At 44.3% G+C, this 20,000-nt stretch overlaps 3 protein-coding genes across 4 annotated transcripts in view; all 3 read left to right on the forward strand.

The window, feature by feature from the left end:
• LOC119215306 (Na(+)/citrate cotransporter-like) overlaps window positions 1–9,964 on the forward strand; it is a 12,788-nt gene extending 2,824 nt beyond the window's left edge. Inside the window, exons 2-13 of one of the 2 annotated variants that reach the window (XM_037467367.2) lie at window positions 213–341; window positions 1,209–1,345; window positions 1,858–2,060; window positions 2,769–2,909; window positions 3,100–3,262; window positions 3,948–4,070; window positions 4,157–4,369; window positions 6,533–6,636; window positions 7,573–7,688; window positions 7,819–7,980; window positions 8,339–8,476; window positions 9,126–9,964. In XM_037467367.2, the coding sequence (XP_037323264.1) occupies window positions 213–341; window positions 1,209–1,345; window positions 1,858–2,060; window positions 2,769–2,909; window positions 3,100–3,262; window positions 3,948–4,070; window positions 4,157–4,369; window positions 6,533–6,636; window positions 7,573–7,688; window positions 7,819–7,980; window positions 8,339–8,476; window positions 9,126–9,254 (1,758 nt within the window). In that variant the 3' untranslated portion in view covers window positions 9,255–9,964. The remainder of the gene's footprint in view (window positions 1–212; window positions 342–1,208; window positions 1,346–1,857; window positions 2,061–2,768; window positions 2,910–3,099; window positions 3,263–3,947; window positions 4,071–4,156; window positions 4,370–6,532; window positions 6,637–7,572; window positions 7,689–7,818; window positions 7,981–8,338; window positions 8,477–9,125) is intronic. The other variant, XM_037467369.2, reaches the window with a different exon arrangement.
• A 622-nt stretch (window positions 9,965–10,586) lies between these two features.
• Window positions 10,587–13,476, forward strand: med31 (mediator complex subunit 31). The gene is made up of 4 exons (XM_037467431.2): window positions 10,587–10,599; window positions 11,594–11,668; window positions 11,771–11,867; window positions 12,634–13,476. The coding sequence occupies exons 1-4, from the start codon at window positions 10,590–10,592 to the stop codon at window positions 12,845–12,847; spliced, it is 396 nt and encodes a 131-aa protein (XP_037323328.1). The 5' UTR covers window positions 10,587–10,589; the 3' UTR covers window positions 12,848–13,476.
• A 390-nt stretch (window positions 13,477–13,866) lies between these two features.
• LOC119215315 (uncharacterized) overlaps window positions 13,867–20,000 on the forward strand; it is an 8,204-nt gene continuing 2,070 nt past the window's right edge. Inside the window, exons 1-6 of the mRNA XM_037467384.2 lie at window positions 13,867–14,090; window positions 14,503–14,530; window positions 17,240–17,452; window positions 18,442–18,580; window positions 19,082–19,230; window positions 19,334–19,386. Of these exons, the coding sequence (XP_037323281.1) occupies window positions 17,247–17,452; window positions 18,442–18,580; window positions 19,082–19,230; window positions 19,334–19,386 (547 nt within the window). The 5' untranslated portion in view covers window positions 13,867–14,090; window positions 14,503–14,530; window positions 17,240–17,246. The remainder of the gene's footprint in view (window positions 14,091–14,502; window positions 14,531–17,239; window positions 17,453–18,441; window positions 18,581–19,081; window positions 19,231–19,333; window positions 19,387–20,000) is intronic.

The raw sequence follows: 20,000 nt of genomic DNA on the forward strand, positions 1-20,000 counted from the left end.
GTGTGTGTGTGTGTGTGTGTGTGTGTGTGTGTGTGCATGTGTGCATGTGTGCGTGTGTGTGTGTGTGTGTGTGTGTGTGTGTGTGTGTGTGTGTGTGCATGTGTGTGTGTGTGTGTGTGTGTGTGTGTGTGTGCATGTGTGCATGTGTGCGTGTGTGTGTGTGTGTGTGTGTGTGTGTGTGTGTGTGTGTGTGTGTGTGTGCGTGTGTGCAGGAGGCAGCCTGTGCTTACGTCATCGCCCTCATGGCGGTGTACTGGTGCACGGAGGTTTTGCCGTTGGCGGTCACCGCGCTGCTGCCGACCGTCCTGTTCCCCGTCCTCGGCATCATGGAATCCAAAGACGTGAGACACACACATGCACACACTCGCGCACACACATGCACACAAGACTTATGTCAGAAAAAGGCTTAATTATTAATTCATAGTTAGTTTGGGAATTCTTTAAAACATTTACGTTTGCGGCAAAAAGAAAAAACCCAACAGTCACAAATAGTAGAATCTACTGATCCAGCATCAGTAGATTCATTAGATGCAAAGATGCAAAATAAACAGGACGAAACCTCACTTTGAAGTAAATTCAGAGCTTCCTGTGTTAAAGCTGCATTAGTGTCCACCAGGGGGCGACTCCTCTGGTCCCATAGAGGTCTATGAGCGCCGCATGCCGTGCTGCTGGACAGCGCGTGAAAAGAGGATGGTTTCAAAGCCTGAATTTGGGGTTTTTTTATCAGCCAGTGAAAAGCAAGTGACTATATATCTGATGACATCAGGACCACAGAGAGCCTTTACATCTTCAGACTAAAGACACACCTCTTCAGCCTAAACCTCCAATAAAAAAAAGAAAATTGATGAAATTGCACTTTCTTGTTTCTGGTTTTTCTGACTTTGTTCCTTATGGTTGAAATGCTCTTATTGTAAGTCGCTGTGGATAAAAGCCTCAGATCAATGACATGTGAAGGAATGGAATATATGGACTGAGGCGAATGTAAAGACGGCGTATATGTCTTTGGTAGAGACCTGTCAATCAACATGTAGCCCCGCCCCCAAGCATCTTCTGCTTTATGGTCCATTTGTTTGACTCTAAATGGACCATCATTCACTAAATGAACATCATGCTGCATTGAAGAAGACTTGAAACTAGAGACTGAGACCATAATATTTTTAGTATAGCCTAATCTCTTATAACATCATAAAGCTGCCATTGTCGCTCAGGTGTGTATGCAGTACCTGAAGGACACCAACATGCTGTTCGTTGGGGGGCTCATGGTGGCCGTGGCCGTGGAGCACTGGAACCTCCACAAACGGATCGCGCTGCGTGTCCTGCTGCTGGTCGGCGTCCGACCGGCCTTGTGAGTCACATGTTGTCATCTACCCACTCACTCCCATTCGTAAGCTACCATGTACACAAACAGAAACTGGGATCAAACTGCCAATCCTCTGATTGAAGGACCTGCTTTATCTATTAGAGACCTGTCAATCAACGTGTAGCCCCGCCCTAAAGCATCCCCTCTTTTAAGGTCTGACTCTGGACTATAATTTACTAAATGAACATCATGGTGTATTGAACCAGACTCATGTTTACAATGTTTACTGAGGGAATAAATCAGGAGAGATGTAAGAGTCATTCTCTCATAGACTTCTATCAGACCAGAAAATACAATACAGCTTTAAGATCATTCACAACTGGAGGTCTCCACCTGACTGTCAGATATTCACATTAGTTATCTTGTGTCATTATTCCTACCGATTGAAAATGTATCCTGACAATCCCCTAGTTCCGTTTCCTTCAGTTCTGTGTTCAAGGTTTGTTGAAGCGTTTTTCACATTTTTCTCTCCATCTCCCCCTTTTTTTATCACCCAGGTTGATGCTGGGCTTTATGGGCGTGACCGCCTTCCTGTCCATGTGGATAAGCAATACGGCCACCACTGCCATGATGGTTCCGATTGTCCAGGCCGTACTGGAGCAGCTCCATGGCGACGTGGACCCTCAAACCCTCCTCCGAAACCCAGGAACACACGGAGAGCATCAGGAGAAAACCACTGCTTTTAACCATCTTGAGACCGGTATGACTAATCCACCTGCCGGACCCACATAAGTCAGACCTGCTTCAGAAGTGAACCAGCCCGGTATCCCAAAGAAGCTTACAGTCTCTACCATACCTTTACCACACCTAAAGTTTCCATGTGTAGATACAGTGGGGGGCATTGACTCAATCACTTTAGGCTCAGATACCTTCATAATGAAAATGTCTAACCTAACCACAAATTGTATACTCATGCCACAGCCGAAATCATCAATCCACAAGTCCCAGTCCAAGTCCAAGTGCTCGACTACCGGTCACCATGAGTTCTGTTGTAGTCGGGTCTTAAGGCATGATCAGGAATCAGGAATCATGAGACATTCAAGGAATTTGACTTGGTGATTGGTGCATGACAGCAAACAGTTTGACAATGGACAACAAAAGGCCAGAATGTTTGTTGGATTCACCTTCTGGGTGTAATTTTGTTTTTAAAAGGTTCTATTCAGTACTGCCAGTTGGACTGGCAGACTTACCATTGCCATGCACCCTGCCATTTGTTTAGCAGAGCCATCACATTGGCTTGAGGACAAAGTTCCTTTGGAGCTCTATCGTCTGCAGAAATTGTTGTTCCAGATTCCACAATGTCTCAAAGGTTTCGAAAACTATATTTCAGAGTTTTTGTCCAATTGTTTTAATTTATAAATCATCGAGTGACTTGAAAGACATCTGAACTTTAAATGTTTCCTTACAGGTCTGAACAGGGAAACCACACAAGCCAACTCAGAAAAATCCAGCGACTCATGCTCCCCCGAGGCTCAGACGGATCAGCAGGAGATCATCAAACCGACACCACAAGACAAACCTCCATCAGACAGCATCACCAGCGGACCAGGTGAGACCATAGAGGATATTAACTGTGGGTCATCGATACTCCATAATTTATTCTGGTTAATTCTGAAGATCAACTTCCTTAAAGGCTATTCGGGAGGGAAAAAGGTTCAAATCAATCCAAAGCCGATGGACCATGTGGAACGTGACCAGAATCTGTAGTGGACTAAAACACTCCAAACTGTCTCCGGTAGAAGTCTGCTGTCAGATGGTTTTGGAGGACCTGAACGACGAAGAAGACAGGAGGAAGTTGAATAAAGGACTCCTGCTGTGCATCTGCTACTCCGCCAGCATCGGCGGCATCGCAACGCTGACCGGCACCGGACCCAACCTAGTTCTGATGGGACAGATGAGCCAGTAAGTCCTCAGACTCAAGTCATCAGTAGACGTACATTTAGTGGCAATCTCACTACCTGAGGAAGTGCAATACTGTACAAAATAGAAGTGTGTATATATATATATATAAGAGAGGTCCAGGGTAAAAACCGTGAGCCGTGGTGTTGTGTTTCTGAGGAAAATTTGCGATTTTGTGCTATACAAAATGAAATGAAGTAAAATTGAAGCTAAAGGTACTTTAATGAAAGACAAAACTACTGTAATTGGATCCTGTTCTTGAAGTATTCAAAATTATTTCTGTAAAAACTCATAACTAAAACTAGTCTCAAATAGCTTTTTACTTTTAACTAAAACCTTTTGAGCAGAAACCCATAGTGAACTAACATGCTGCTTCAAACGGTTAGAGTTAGTTCTTGATTTTTGCTTCCTTGAAGGTGGGACTGAGAGTCGATCGAGTAAGTAGTTTACTTTAGGCTCTAAATGTTCAATGAGTTTATGATAAGTTGCTCATAATGTCTCCATTACAAGCAGATTTTATTGCACAACCATCATCATTGATGTTGATCTAAGTCCAGTTCTAAACGGACCTTTAGATGGGATCCGCAATCAGGTGAACCCTCACGCGTATTTTACGTGCTTAAGTCCATATTCAGATACTCTGGTTGAAGGCTTGTCGGCCTTTAGTTAACTTTGTTCTCTCTCGCAGGCTCTTCCCTCAAAATGGCGACGTGATCAACTTTGCCTCCTGGTTTGCCTTCGCCTTCCCCACAATGGTGCTCACACTGACGCTGGCCTGGTTCTGGTTGCAGTTCCTCTACATCGGCTGCAAGTGAGCCACCCAAAATTTAAAAAGAAAGAAGAGCCGTCCATCCCGGAGCGGAGCGCTAAAATCTACTTCTGTTTAATTATACACAGCCTACGGAAGACGTGGGGCTGCGGGGCGCCGCAGTCGGAGAAGGAGCGGGCGGCGCTTGGGGCGATCCGGGACGAGCACCTGCGCCTGGGGCCGGTAACGTTCGGCGAGGTCAGCGTCCTGGCGCTGCTCGTCCTCATGGTGCTGCTGTGGTTCACCAGAGACCCGCGCTTCATGGACGGCTGGGCCACCCACCTCTTCAACGCCAAGGCGGAGTGAGTGCTGCCAGGTGGAGGGACTAACGCTGGAGGGGGGGGGGGGGGGGGCGATCTGATGGCATTACCTTTGCGGCCAATCTCCAGCAACATTAGCTCAGCGTGTTTCTCTGGTAAATTAAAAATCGTAATGCTTCACATCAAAACAATGTTGTAACATTGCTATCGAATGAACACCATTAACACGGATTCAACGCTTTGAGAAAATAGGCGGTTGGATTAATTTCGTGGTCGTAGAAAAGAAAGACAAGCGTTGATTATTTTTTCAGGCTCAAAAAGGCTTTTGTATTTTTGACGTGTAGGTCAGAGAAACCTCTGAGATTCGGTTACTCTTTAAACAAGTCTCTGGAGTTTTTCTTTAACAGAAACTCTACACACATTTCTGTGTGAGTGTGTGTCTGTGTGTGTTCAGCTCTGGTCCTGCATTAATGTTCAGTGGAAAAAGAAGACTTAACCTAAAGTGTTGTTTTAGGCCGACCTTGCCTCTGGGCAAACAGACCCCTGAACACACAGGAATTGGAGGCGAAGGACAAACAGACAAATGTGTTCTGGGTACAAACTGTAAACTCTTGTGTGGTTCTGACCCGGACACATAATCTCACCTTTCACTTTATTATGACTCATCGACTCATAAAATGAGGAGATAACTTTCAAACAAGTTCAGAGTCTGGTCCTTAAAAAATTGTAAGTTTTTACTGTTAATAAGTAGAAGGTTCTACATAAATGCAGAGCTTTGACCGAAAACTTTGCAGTGCAATTTAAATACTGACAAAGCTTATTTCATGACGACCTAAACTTGATCTGAACATGAAAGGTTAAACAAGGTTAAAAGGTGTACAACTGCAGGAAATTGCTTTAGAATGTGCAAAACGACGGATTAATCAAATATCAACTTTCACCCAGTAGATCTCTGTTTATGTCCCGTGTAAAACTAAAGAACTACAGCAGTTGGGAGCAAAAACAGGACGTTAACTAACTGGTAAAAGGCTTAAAATGTGTAGAGATGACATACAAAATGTCTTTAAAGGTTAAATGATAATTATACTCTTATAACCCTTCATGAATACAGTATAGTTTGCTAGTTAGTTTGTTGGCCTTTTAGAAATGCTGATTAACTAGTTAGTTAGATGTGTAGCTGGTAACTAGTAAGATATTAAGCAAGATAGCTAGCTAATAAGCTAGGCAATAAAAGGTTCCCCTGGTCGGGTCTGGAAACAGTTCCGTTAGCTAACTAGTTCAGTATGTATATAGTTAGGTAGTAGTTAGTCAGCAATGTAGGTAGTCAACTTGGTAGCTAGTTACACATGTGGCTAGTTTGCTTCCTAACTAGTTAGTCAGTTAGATAGGTAGCTCATTGGAGATTGTGCTTGATAGCCAGTTAGCCAGTTAGCTAGTTAGCGCTGTAACTAGGTCCTGTAGAAGCTGATCTGAGGTCAGCTCTGTGTTGCTGCAGAAAGGATGTCCATGCTTACGTGTCATAGTGACCTCATCAAGTTGTGTTCATTCACAAAACCCGGAGTGGGTCACATGACCAGTTCAGGACTTCACTCATTGATCTGTTTGTCCTCACTGATGTTTTTGTTCAGAACGCCACTTCTCAGAACCTTTTTTTTCAACCTTTGGAAGCTTTTTTCTCAATGTTCCTAGAAAAGTGTCATCACTTATTCTGCAGAAACATATTTTATTTAGATTACCATCTTATTTTTTCTGATTTATTTATATATATATTTATTTTGATTTATTTAATTTAGTTATCTTTAAATCAAATAAAACCACAAACAGTTCATACAGGTTTACGCAAGTTCAAAGGAATCTGTCCCCTTGAACCTTCCTTTGTGCAAACTGATGATTTCAACATATTTTCTAATGGGGTGATAGTGAAGCTCAGTCAGCTGATGCCAAAATAAATATTGCATTTTCACCTGCAGTGATTTAACTGGAAATATGGAAGTGAAGAAAGATAGTGACAGCATACTACCTGCTCAGGTACTCCCACCCTAAGGAAACAGGAGGTTGACCTCTATTTCAATACATTTGCAAATGTGAATAATCACCAATGAAATCTCCATTTATTATCTAAGTGGTTGGTGTTGCATCATGTGACCTGAAGGATCATTTTGTGATGATGCTTGATAGAAAATTAACCAACTTCTCTTCCTACAGGTTCGTCACTGACGCGACCGTCGCTTTGTTTGTTGCTGTTCTGCTCTTTGTTCTCCCTTCAAAGCCACCACGCTACCTCTGCTTCTGGAGGAGCTCTGACACAGGTAACACACACAGGTAACACACACAGGTAACACACACAGGTAACACACATAGGTAACACACACAGGTAACGCACATAGGGAACACACACAGGTAACACACACAGGTAACAGACATAGGTAACACACACAGGTAACGCACACAGGTAACACACACAGGTAACACACACAGGTAACACACACAGGTAACACACACAGGTAACACACACAGGTAACACACATAGGTAACACACACAGGTAACACACACAGGTAACACACACAGGTAACGCACATAGGGAACACACACAGGTAACACACACAGGTAACACACATAGGTAACACACACAGGTAACACACACAGGTAACACACATAGGTAACACACACAGGTAACACACACAGGTAACGCACATAGGGAACACACACAGGTAACACACACAGATAACACACATAGGTAACACACACAGGTAACGCACATAGGGAACACACACAGGTAACACACATAGGTAACACACACAGGTAACACACATAGGTAACACACACAGGTAACGCACATAGGGAACACACACAGGTAACACACACAGGTAACACACATAGGTAACACACACAGGTAACACACACAGGTAACACACACAGGTAACACACATAGGTAACGCACACAGGTAACACACACAGGTAACACACACACGTAACACACATAGGTAACGCACACAGGTAACACACACAGGTAACACACATAGGTAACACACATAGGTAACGCACACAGGTAACACACACAGGTAACACACATAGGTAACGCACACAGGTAACAGACATAGGTAACGCACACAGGTAACACACATAGGTAACGCACACAGGTAACACACATAGGTAACGCATACACAGGTAACACACTTGGGTAATACACACAAGTATTACACACAGATAATAAACGCAGGTTATTTCCATTTTATCCAATTAGAGGTGTCACAGGGCCCCGCCCCTGCGCTGCTCACCTGGCAGGTGACTCAGAAAAAGATGCCCTGGAGCATCGTGCTGCTGCTCGGAGGTGGCTTCGCTCTGGCTAAAGGCAGCGAGGTGACTTTAAGCTCCTTGAGAGCGAGGCCATTTCAGAAAATGAATTAAGATATAATTATTTATCATTAAAAAAGATAATTAAGTTATATTACGAATTTCTTTAGAAAAGTGTGTGTGTGTGTGTTGTCAGGAGTCCGGTCTGTCCCGCTGGCTCGGTACTCAAATGACCCCCCTTCACGCCATCCCGCCATGGGCCATCGCCGTCGTCCTCTGCCTCCTCGTCGCCACCTTCACCGAGTGTGCCAGCAACGTTGCCACGGCAACGCTCTTCCTGCCCATCCTGGCCTCCATGGTAACGGAAGGGTCGAAGCTTTCTTTAGTCGCTGTTGAGTTACTCCACTTCCTGTAGATGTTTCACATTAAAAGCTTGTCAAGAACAGGAGATATGAGTTATACACGTTTACTGTGAAACATCCTGGCAGGAAGTTAGACTTGAACAAACATGCACACACACAGAAAAACATAAAGCAAAGGACACATGAATGGATGAGTGACTGAAACCCGGGTTTGTGTTATGAAATATGAAAATGAAATGGATTATTTGGTCAGTAATGGGAAAAATTCCCTTTTTAAATCATTACATGTACTCAATAATCCAAATATGAAGCTGATGTGATGAAGCTGATGTGGATCATTGTGTTCCAACCCAGTCCCAGTCGATCGGCTTGAACCCTTTGTACGTGATGATCCCCTGCACCCTCAGCGCCTCCTTTGCCTTCATGTTGCCCGTGGCCACGCCCCCAAACGCCATTGTCTTCTCTTATGGTTTCCTCAAGGTGTCCGACATGGTGAGTCGAAGTCGATGTGTTAAAGCTGCATTCTGTGTAGTGACCAGCAGGGGGCGACTCCTCTGCTCCCATAGACGTCTATGAGGAAATGACTCTACTTCTGTGTAGTAACCAGCAGGGGGCGACTCCTCTGCTCCCATAGACGTCTATGAGGAAATGACTCTACTTCTGTGTAGTGACCAGCAGGGGGCGACTCCTCTGCTCCCATAGACGTCTATGAGGAAATGACTCTACTTCTGTGTAGTGACCAGCAGGGGGCAACTCCTCTGCTCCCATTGACGTCTATGAGGAAATGACTACTTCTGTGTAGTGACCAGCAGGAGGCGACTCCTCTGCTCCCATAGACGTCTATGAGGAAATTACTCTACTTCTCTCTTGATTTATTCCCTCAGTAAACATTGTAAACATGGTCTCAGTCTCTAGTTTCAAGTCTTCTTCAATGCAGCATGATGTTCATTTAGTGAATGATGGTCCATGTAGAGTCAAACAGACCATAAAGCAGGAGATGCTTTAAGGCGGGGCTACACAATGATTGACAGGTCTCTACCACAGACATATACGCCGTCATCCTTTTCAGTCCAGATGTGGTCACTCCATGTTCACTCATTCATAAAAATCAGATGGCGACTCATAACCGCTTCCCCTGCAGGCTAGAACCGGCGTGGTGATGAACGTCATCGGAGTGGGCTGCATCACCCTCGCCATCAACAGCTGGGGTGACGTGATCTTCGGCCTGGACTCGTTCCCCTCCTGGGCCAACGCCACCTCGCCCGTGTAGTGACCTGTGCGACCTGCTGCCTCAGCTTGGAGTTCGGGGTTCTTGGTTCTTTGTTTTTGTACCTCAGCTCGTATCAGCTGGTTCTGGTTCTGAGCCTCACCACAACCAGAACTTTGCCTTTACATGTGGAGCTCATGGCTGCTGACGTTTTGGTGTCTGCTCCTTTTTCTTCATCTGTTTTATCAATTCATGCTAAGCTACGGACAATCAGGTTTTTCAAAATAAAAGCTCATTTTTTTTAACTGAGCTGCTTGAAGACCTTTTACTTGAATCTAGGATTAGGGTTATTGTGATTGGCAATAAGGAATCAATGCAATGAATATATATTACTAACTCTATGAATCATGGAACATTTGAAGTTCAAAAGGGACCAGGATCAAATATAATTATGAAACAGTTGGAATTTAGAGTAATATCTGACCTTGAAAAGGTCCTGAAACTAAGAATCGGACGCTTTGATTTGTTCCCTTTTCTTGGTGGTGACTACTTGCAGATGTTTTTTCTATATAAAGATGTAATTTCTGATGTTAAATCAGTGTAAAAACTCTTGATTCATTAATAATTAGAAAATATTTTGTAGGTTTATTTTTTTTGAGTTTCTAGGTATTAATGTGAGAGTGAATTTTAACTGTACATATGTTTAACCTTTGTATCTGTTTGCTAACAGTGTTATTTGGTGTTAATAAATAAAATGAATGTGTGACAACAAACCGTTGATTGTTTGATCAACGCAGAAAAAAAGCTGTAAAACGTGACAGAAGACGAGTGTTAAAGATGAATTCCATGGAAAAGAGTTAAAGAATAAAGTAAACATTTTACTTCACATCAATCACTACTTTAACTTCAACGACTTCTACTACATTCAAAATAACAGTTTTAGTTCTAGGTTTACTTTAATTACATTTAAAATACTTTTTATTGAACTACATTCAGATTCAGATTAGTTCTTCTACGGTTGTAAAGGTTTATTCTACTTTTGTTTTACATTATGAACGGAACCAATGTCTCATTAGATGTGTGAATGTCTTTCACTGGGTTATGAATCCTATCTGAATGAAGTCTGTGATTCTTAACAGGTTCATTAATCATCTCTTTGTTGTCTTATGTTCCCTCTTGCGGTCACAAAGCGAACAGCAGCTGCCGTAAACCACCGTAAAGCGTCGCAAACAGAGTCCTGCTTTCCGGCAAAACGGCTTCACATCATTTGATTTGTTGTACTGCAAAACAACAAAGACCAACGCTCATATGTGGACTCGATGGATTATTACTTCATCGGTTTAGATTATTATAAAGATTAAGAGTGTTTCCTGATCGCTCACGTCATCAGCCGGCGCCATGGAAACAGGTTTGTAGCCGTGGGGCTAACTGAGCTAACGCTACAGTCTAGTAGCTAGCTAGCATTTACCATGTACGGAGAAGACTTGGATGCATGTGCGTATTTTGGGTCGTTTGTGTGTGTTCTGATCAGTTCGTGTGTCTCATTAAGGACCAGTGAGCCTTCCAGCTCGCACGGGTTCTATCTGTAACGAAGCCATTAATGTGTGTTTCTCACTTACGTTCAGTTCATATGTGGATTATTGTGATTCAGATGGTGAGTCCTCCGCCGTTAAAGGGCTTATTTTATTTACTTCACAGGGTGTTAAAGGTCGGAGAGAATGTTGAGCCCTGATTAGATTTATTGTCATTTGCAGATTAATACCTGTTTCTTCAGTCCATCAAATATGTCCAAACCTCCCTGTCCTCATGTGACTAACGTCCCCCATCGTGGACGTGCTCTCTCATCACAGCACATTCTTTGTGTCGTATCACGTTTCCTTTACAACGTGATGGAGAATATCAGTAAAGCTGCTGTTTGCAGAGCTGTGAGGAAACGTCTTTGTTCCCTGGACACAAACCAGTGAGAACCATTAAAGAGGAATAAAACACGTTATAGGTTCAGTACCTTTGGACCAGTTAGTGTTCTAGTGGTTAATATGAGCATGGTGTGTGTGTAGTGTGTTCTAACAGTGAATTAGTCACATGTGTGTTTTATGATGAGTTTGTACATTAAATATTAAGCCTTGTTTCTAATCACGGTTCAAACTCCGTACGCTTGCATTAATATTTACACCTCAACAGGGGGGACGTATTGTTGGTGGTGGTTGCCATGGTAACTCGTATCATGGCTCCTTTCATGCTGCCTTCAGTGCACGCGCTCAACTCTGAGTCAAACTACTCCGAGTTGATTGAACCTCCTTCTTGAAACAGACACCTGGAATATTGGTCTCCCAACGTTTCGACCTCTTCACCCAGAATCCCACCTTCATGATGATGATGTTGTTGTTGTTGTTGTGGTCCAGAGGAGCAGGCCAGGAACCGCTTCCAGTCGGAGCTGGAGTTCATTCAGTGTCTGGCCAACCCAAACTATCTGAACTGTGAGTGACGGCGAATCCACCTTCACATTTCACTCTGACGAGAGTTTATGTCCAAAGGACTTTAGTTTGATTCATCATGTTTGTCTGTTTTTGTTTGTCCAGTTTTGGCCCAGAGAGGTTTCCTGAGGGAGAGAAGCTTCATTAACTACCTGAAGTACCTGCTCTACTGGAAGGAGCCGGAGTACGCCAAGTTCCTCAAGTAATACACCTTCTGTTACTAATACATAATCAAGCCTTTACCAGCCTTAACGTGGTCGACCAATCACAAACCAGCAGGAGGGAAAAGTCCTTTTTAGCTCATAAAGCTTCCTCACTGAAGTGTCCTTCATGTTCACAGCCATCCTCTTGGGCTTCAATGCTTCCTCTACGAGCTCTAAAGAAGGCAGCAAGCACCTTCCCTATGCTAAAGGAGCTAGTAAAGGAAGCATCAAGCACCTTCCCTATGCTAAATGAGCTAATAAAGGAAGCATCAAGCACCTTCCCTATGCTAAAGGAGCTAATAAAGGAAGCATCAAGCACCTTCCCTATGCTAAAGGAGCTAGTAAAGGAAGCATCAAGCACCTTCCCTATGCTAAAGGAGATAGTAAAGGAAGCATCAAGCACCTTCCCTATGCTAAAGGAGCTAGTAAAGGAAGCATCAAGCACCTTCCCTATGCTAAAGGAGATAGTAAAGGAAGCATCAAGCACCTTCCCTATGCTAAAGGAGATAGTAAAGGAAGCATCAAGCACCTTCCCTACGCTAAAGGAGCTAGTAAAGGAAGCATCAAGCACCTTCCCTACGCTAAAGGAGATAGTAAAGGAAGCATTGGTTCTAAGCGCTCTCCACATAAAGGACACTTCTTTAGTGAGGAACCTACATGTGATGAGAAGACTTGGATCGTGTGCATCAGGACATCCTGGTACTTTGAGCCACTCCCATAGTTCCCTGGATGTAAGTAGTGTCCCGTGTGGCTCCTCCCCCTCAGGTACCCACACTGCCTCCACATGCTGGAGCTGCTGCAGTACGAACACTTCCGGAAGGAGCTGGTGAACGCTCAGTGCACCAAGTTCATCGACGAGCAGCAGCTGCTCCACTGGCAGCACTACTCCAGGAAACGCACGCGGCTGCAGCAGGCGCTCGCCGAGCAGCAGCCGCCGCAGCAGCAGGCGCCGCCGCACGCCAACGCCGCCGCCAAGTGACCGGGGCGCCGGATCTGTGGCTGTTTGAGACGGAGGATGTTGTGGTTTTTTATTTTCCATTAACAAAGAAGCATTTTGGATTCAGATCCCTGGAATACGACCTGAGAGAGACATCAGTGGTGTATTATATTTAAATGTAAAGTGATATCAAATTAAATGAAATACGTTATTTAATATATCATATGATATAGAAAAATACTATAAATCATAGCATGAAATGTTATGTATTGTAGTATATTGTAATACAATCTGCTAAACGACTAGTATTACATTATTTTATATAGTATTTAGAAAGTGCACTATTATGAAATGATATCATTTTATAGTTGAATGTATCAAATAATAGTATCTAGACTCATGTTGTATAATATTTTAAAACGTCATTTAATATGATATCATATTATACATATTATAATATGCTTAATACTGATGCTCTGTGCCGATCTTCAGCTCGTTTGAACTTTTCTCAATAAATAAACGGAAGGATTTTGTGTGTCGTTCCGTTTTCTCCTGAAGCTCCAACATCTTTATTTTTTAATAACAGAAGATTCAGTTTCATGATCATTTTTGGTATAAATATTTTGAAGGATTCAACTGTTTTGACTTTGTTGTTAATAAAATGTTGGATATTTTGCATTTCTTTTGATGTTCATTGATTTGGGAATTTTGTCTATTAATGTATTTAATGGCTTCATTGCTGAGATAAATGATGATTCACATTTTTTTCTTTTACCCAACATGCAATAGGGCACAAATACATAACCAATTGTATATAGGTCAAATAGAGAATATATCTGGTATTTATATTAAATTTAACGAGTTTTTCATTTTAAAAAACTGATATATTTTAGAGTTATATTAGCATACCAATTGCAGCCTGTCATTTAATTGAATTATTAATTTCAATATCTACTTATTTAGTGATTGAAAAATAACATTATTCGATTAAAATAATATCGTTTTTCTCTCGTTTTGATTTCGAGGCGCCTTCGCTTTTATTCTGAAGGTCACGCGTAGGAAGTAGTTTGTGTGCCGTCCGCTGGAACCGTCTACCAGTGGAGCTGTTTTCCTCGCTTCACCTCGTCATTGATTCTGCAATAAAGTTACATTTATATTTCATCTAAGTGACGCTTTTATCCAAAGCGACCTACAAGTGCATTCAGTCCAGACGGAACAGAACCAGAGCAACAAGAACCAAGGAAGTGCAAAGTCTTCAAGAAATCCAAACTACAAAGTGCTATAAGTAAGAGCTAATAAAGTGCTAATAAAGGGCCAACCCGTCCAGGTACAGGTGTGTTTCCAGCTGTCTACGCGTCTAACGTCATTGGGGAGCGCATTCCTCCCTTTACGAGCCACATGTAGCCGCCTTATGTAACATGGGACCGGTACGTGTAACGGGCTCAGGGCCGTTACTTGGTACATGCTAGCGCCGGTACGTGTAACGGGCTGAGGACCGGTACGTGTAACGGGCTGAGGACCGGTACGTGTAACGGGCTGAGGACCGGTACGTGTAACGGGCTGAGGACCGGTACATGTAACGGGCTGAGGACCGTTACTCCGCAGCCTGCCGCGTTGTGACCCCTGAGATCAAAGTCCACAATGCAACGGGGCACCTCATCTGCGATCTAATTGAAACCCGTGATTTCACTCAACAGGTCTCCAGCTCCGGGTCCTCACGAGCCGGTAAGTGTCTCTAAACTCATTCAATGCACATCTGCATCTTCATGTCAACCTGTGACTCGCACATTTAAAAAGTAATTTAGGAAAAATCAACATTTATACAAAATACGTTTATATTGTCTACGTATCTTATAGTTTGTTTTAACATTTAATAAAACAATAATAAAAAATACAGGGAAAACATCTTTTGTAATTTTGAACTATAAGACGGAAATGACCGTTTTAACTGTTAACTAACCCTAATCCAGAAAACTACAATCAATTAACTTTTATTTTCGTAATTCCTTTTTTGGTTTTGCCTATACAATGAAATATGAGGCGCAGCATCTAAACCGGAAGTACGTCACTTTTCACAGTAAGAGTCAACGCAATAGAGAGTTTACACGCTGGAAAATGGTCTGTGATGAGAGTAAGAAACCAGGGGAACATTAGAGGGAAAGTGAAGTAATGAATATAAATGATCCAATGGGAGTGTGTTATAAACAGTAGATTACTGCTACCCATCAATACTCATTAATCATTTCCCTCCATATTAAGCTTTTGCTTCAGTGAACAGAGACAGTTCTGATTCATTCTTTGCAGTTTTAATTCCTAAATATTCTCGAACTCGTTGACGTTGTGGTGAGGCCCAACACACCCCCACAGACCAGGGACACACTAGAGATTGAAATCATTGGCAGATTCAAGATATTTATTGTTATGTCTACAGTCTTATATTTCACAGCAGATACAACACCTCAGTTCTTACATTTCCTTGAACATTCCCCTCTGTCCTAACTGCTTACTAAAGATGTTCCTCACTATTCTCCCCCGTCCTTCACTACCCGCCCCCCCTCGTCTGGTATGTCTGGTATCTCGTCTCCCCCCGCCCCCCCCAGCGCCTACACACACATGTGACCCTTGCCCCTGCTAGTGTCTCTTTCTCCATATCTCTACCACTGTGCATGCTGGGAGTTTTATAATGTCTGTTGATCTGTGGGCCTTCTAGTAAATCATTAGCTCCCTGCATTGATCTACAGCCCCACACGTACACAGCTACCTGGACATGATTATGACATAAATAAATGTTAATACACAAACCCTTTCCCTCACAGCAGATTCTGTTCATATGACAGAGATGATTTAAACATGGCAAGTAGTAAGCCAGGTGTACGACAGGAACAGTGCAGGGACAACCTCCATCAGGTAGAACCTCCATCAGGTAGAACCACCATCAGGTAGAACCTCCATCAGGTAGAACCTCCATCAGGTAGAACCACCATCAGGTAGAACCTCCATCAGGTAGAACCTCCATCAGGTAGAACCTCCATCAGGGACAACCTCCATCAGGTAGAACCTCCATCAGGTAGAACCACCATCAGGTAGAACCTCCATCAGGTAGAACCTCCATCAGGTAGAACCTCCATCAGCTAGTACCTCCATCAGGTAGAACCACCATCAGGGACAACCTCCATCAGGTAGAACCTCCATCAGGGACAACCTCCATCAGGTAGAACCTCCATCAGGTAGAACCTCCATCAGGTAGAACCTCCATCAGAGCAGAGTAAACATCTCACCTGTAGGTGGCAGTGTGAATATACATTTATATATAAAGTAGTGGATGAACTCTAATGTTCGCCTGGTAGTCGCATCACAGACTTAATTCCAGCATACAAACTCTCTGTTGTATTTACTTTTACTGTGAAAATCTACGTACTTCCGGTTTAGATGCTGCACTTTGTTTTAAAGGAAAAAAAGGGATTTACAAAACTAAAAATAATTTTCTTGTTTTGGGATTTGGAAAAACAAGAAAACGAACAAAAATAACGGTATTAATAATTGATCGTTTAAACGGTAAAACAAACTATCAAAAGGTACACAGATCTGACCAGAAACAGACCCAGGTCCTCCACCAGAGACCGGTCCACCAGGGACAGACCCAGGTCCCCCACCAGAGACCGGTCCACCAGGAACAGACCCAGGTCCCCCACCAGAGACCGGTCCACCAGGAACAGACCCAGGTCCCCCACCAGAGACCGGTCCACCAGGAACAGACCCAGGTCCCCCACCAGAGACCGGTCCACCAGGGACAGACCCAGGTCCTCCCCCAGAGACCGGTCCACCAGGGACAGACCCAGGTCCCCCACCAGAGACCGGTCCACCAGGAACAGACCCAGGTCCCCCACCAGAGACCGGTCCACCAGGAACAGACCCAGGTCCCCCACCAGAGACCGGTCCACCAGGAACAGACCCAGGTCCCCCACCAGAGACCGGTCCACCAGGAACAGACCCAGGTCCCCCACCAGAGACCGGTCCACCAGGGACAGACCCAGGTCCTCCCCCAGAGACCGGTCCACCAGGGACAGACCCAGGTCCCCCACCAGAGACCGGTCCACCAGGGACAGACCCAGGTCCCCCACCAGAGACCGGTCCACCAGGGACAGACCCAGGTCCCCCACCAGAGACCGGTCCACCAGGGACAGACCCAGGTCCCCCACCAGAGACCGGTCCACCAGGGACAGACCCAGGTCCTCCACCAGAGACCGGTCCACCAGGGACAGACCCAGGTCCTCCCCCAGAGACCGGTCCACCAGGGACAGACCCAGGTCCCCCACCAGAGACCGGTCCACCAAGTCACCAAAAGTGACTCTTTACTGAAATGTGTTTTTAATTTAAATGAGAATTATTGATCCTGTTTGCATTATTGCGTATGAAGTAGATGGTCTTTTCCAGTCAGAAGATGATCCTGCAGCGCGTGGCAGTAGTCGGTGCGGGGGCGGCGGGTCTCTGTGCCGCCCGGCACATCTTGTCCCGCCTCGACCGCTTCGCCCCCCCGGTGCTGTTTGAACTCGGAGCCAAAGTCGGAGGCACCTGGTGCTACGACGAGCGGGTCGGGACCGACGAGGCGGGACGGCCCATCCACAGCAGCATGTACCGAGACCTCAGGTCGGTACTGGCGCCTCTTACCGGGTCGCTGGTTAGTCTCACCGGGACTAACCAGGGACCCGAACCAGTATTTAGAATTTAAATCTGAATTTTATTCTTATATTGAGTTCTAGTGATGACGTTTATTACGACAGCTTTGCTACTTTGTTTCTCTCATTGTGAGATTCAGTGTAAAGAAACAAACCTGGTGTGTGGTCATAGGATCCAACATTTAACCCTCTCCACAGAACCCTCCTGTTGGGCCATTGTCTGATAAATAACAATTCTACCAGAACGTGCTCGTCTGGGCAAAGGTTTCTACAGTCAATACATATCTGACAGTAGTGCTTCAGGCTCTTTGAGAGTGGCGATAGACGCTAGTGCTCCTCTGGAAAGGATCTAGACTAGTTTGGTGAGACAGCCTTTAAGCATCTAAGAAGGTTCTCCGTAGCTTATTACTCATCGTTAAAGGACAAAAGCGTAGAAATGCTCCCCGTCGTCACTGACGTCCTGCAGACGCCAAATCAGAATAGAAAGTTCCATCTGATGGAGGTTCTACCTGATGGAGGTTCTACCTGACGGAGGTTCCATTCGATGGAGGTTGCCCCTGCAGTGGTCCTACCGTACACCTGGCTTACTACTCTACATATTTGAATCATCTCCGTCATATGAACTGAATGTATTGATCCTCCTCTGTGTCTCACTGAGGTTTCTTCCCTCTTGTCCCCATTGAAGGGTCTTCATGTTTTGGGGGGTTGTTCCTGTCCTGATGGGAGGGTTTGGGGACACAGGAGGTCTCATGTGTACAGACTGAAGCCCTCTGAGGCTCATTAGTCATTTATCATTTTGGGCTATACGAAATAAAATGAATTGAATTGAACTTGTTTCTGGTAACTTTTGAAGTTTAGCATTGGTACTTTTCCAGTCTTCAAGTGCTTCCTGTCATTACAGACAGTTTAGTCCTCTGGTCCAGACCCCAGTAGAACCGTCCTTCTCGTCTCCCCCCACAGGACCAACCTCCCCAAGGAGGTGATGATGTTCCCTGATTTCCCTTTTGACTCCCAGCTGGACAGCTTCCTGCCCCACCAGGAGGTCCAGAGGTACCTGGAGAGGTACTGCCAGAGCCACCACATCGGGCCTCACATCCGGGTGAGTGGTAACAGAGTAGAACCATGACCTCAAAGAACCTCATGTAGTCCATGAATCAGCAGGCAACAGATGGATCATAATTCTACTCATTAATATTGTTAAACTGCCTAATAAAGGTTATTCAAAGAGACTAAATGACCTTCATTAAAGGGACTTGAACGCATCATCACATAATTGGATTCGAATTGTTCCAAAAATCCTCCAAAGTCTATTCCTAACCGCTGCTCCATGACCTGGTACAAACCTCACGGGGTCAAGGAAAGGTGGTTAGGAGAGTTGATGAGGAGGTAGGAAAGGACACAGTGGTGTTTAGTGAATGGTGGAAAATTCTCAATACAGTTATTGAATGAAAATAATTTAGAAATACGCAACAACACCACTGCGACCCACTGGAGGGCCGCGCCTCACAGTTTGAGAAACCGTGTCTTGAAATAACAACAGTGTATAAAGGAGTTCATTAATGCAGATAGAAGTTTGAGTCGTTTTCTCTGCTGTTGTCAGTTCAACACGATGGTGGAGACGGTGAAGCCGGTCGTCACGGCAGCGGAGGGGGAGAAGGAGGAAGGCGGGACATCGTGGGAAGTGACATCATCGGATGCTTCAGGTGGTCGTAAAACAGAAGCCTTTGACTCGGTCTTCGTCTGCTCAGGGTAAAATGAGACTTTCACTTCATTGTACTTTGATGTTTAACGAGAGTCGTTGTGTCACCAGAACGCTGCATTTGTCACATGAAATGTGTTGTGATTGTTTAAGGCACTACTCTGATCCTCACATCCCTGACATCCGGGGAATCGAGCGCTTCAAAGGTACACTCACTAATATTGGTACTTTAACACTAAATGTTAGTGGTGTAAATGAATGGTCGCCTCTGATATTCAGTAAAATCATTAAGGATGCTGTCATTAATTAATAAAGTGTGACTTTGAAGCTGGTTGTGTGTCGTCTGCATGACTCACACTGTAACGACACATGAAGGCATCTCAGACGCTTCTTTGTGACGTCACCAACATGCGTCTCCTCCATCACACCTACGCAGCTCAGAGTCGATTCACTAAACACCGCTGTGTCCTTTCCTAACTCAACTCTCCTAACCACCTTTCCTTGACCCCGTGACCTTTCCCACAGGTCAAGGACCAGTGGTTAGACATAGACGTTAACAATTCAAATCCAGCCTGATGTTCACTTACTTTATGATGCGTTTAGGTTCTGAAAATGAGACGTTAGAACATTATTGCGATGCATTCCGGTGTCATCTGTAAAATGTAGTTTTGGTGATGAATTACCAAAAAATGCCAGATAATAATTCTGATCAGTTCACTTCCTCCAGGCGCCTTATTATACAGCATTAAACATATTAAAGACAATTGTATTTCCTTGACATTTGAGTTGTGTGTTTTTATGAAGAAAAAAGCCCTAAAAG

The sequence above is a fragment of the Pungitius pungitius genome, chromosome 16 (genome assembly GCF_949316345.1).
Source record: "Pungitius pungitius chromosome 16, fPunPun2.1, whole genome shotgun sequence".
NCBI classification, from domain to species: Eukaryota; Metazoa; Chordata; class Actinopteri; order Perciformes; family Gasterosteidae; genus Pungitius; species Pungitius pungitius.

Coding starts and splice junctions, on each gene's coding strand:
- med31 (XM_037467431.2), top strand. Junction 11,669..11,770: donor CAACCCAAACTATCTGAACT/GTGAGTGACGGC, acceptor TTGTTTGTCCAG/TTTTGGCCCAGAGAGGTTTC. Junction 11,868..12,633: donor GAGTACGCCAAGTTCCTCAA/GTAATACACCTT, acceptor CCTCCCCCTCAG/GTACCCACACTGCCTCCACA.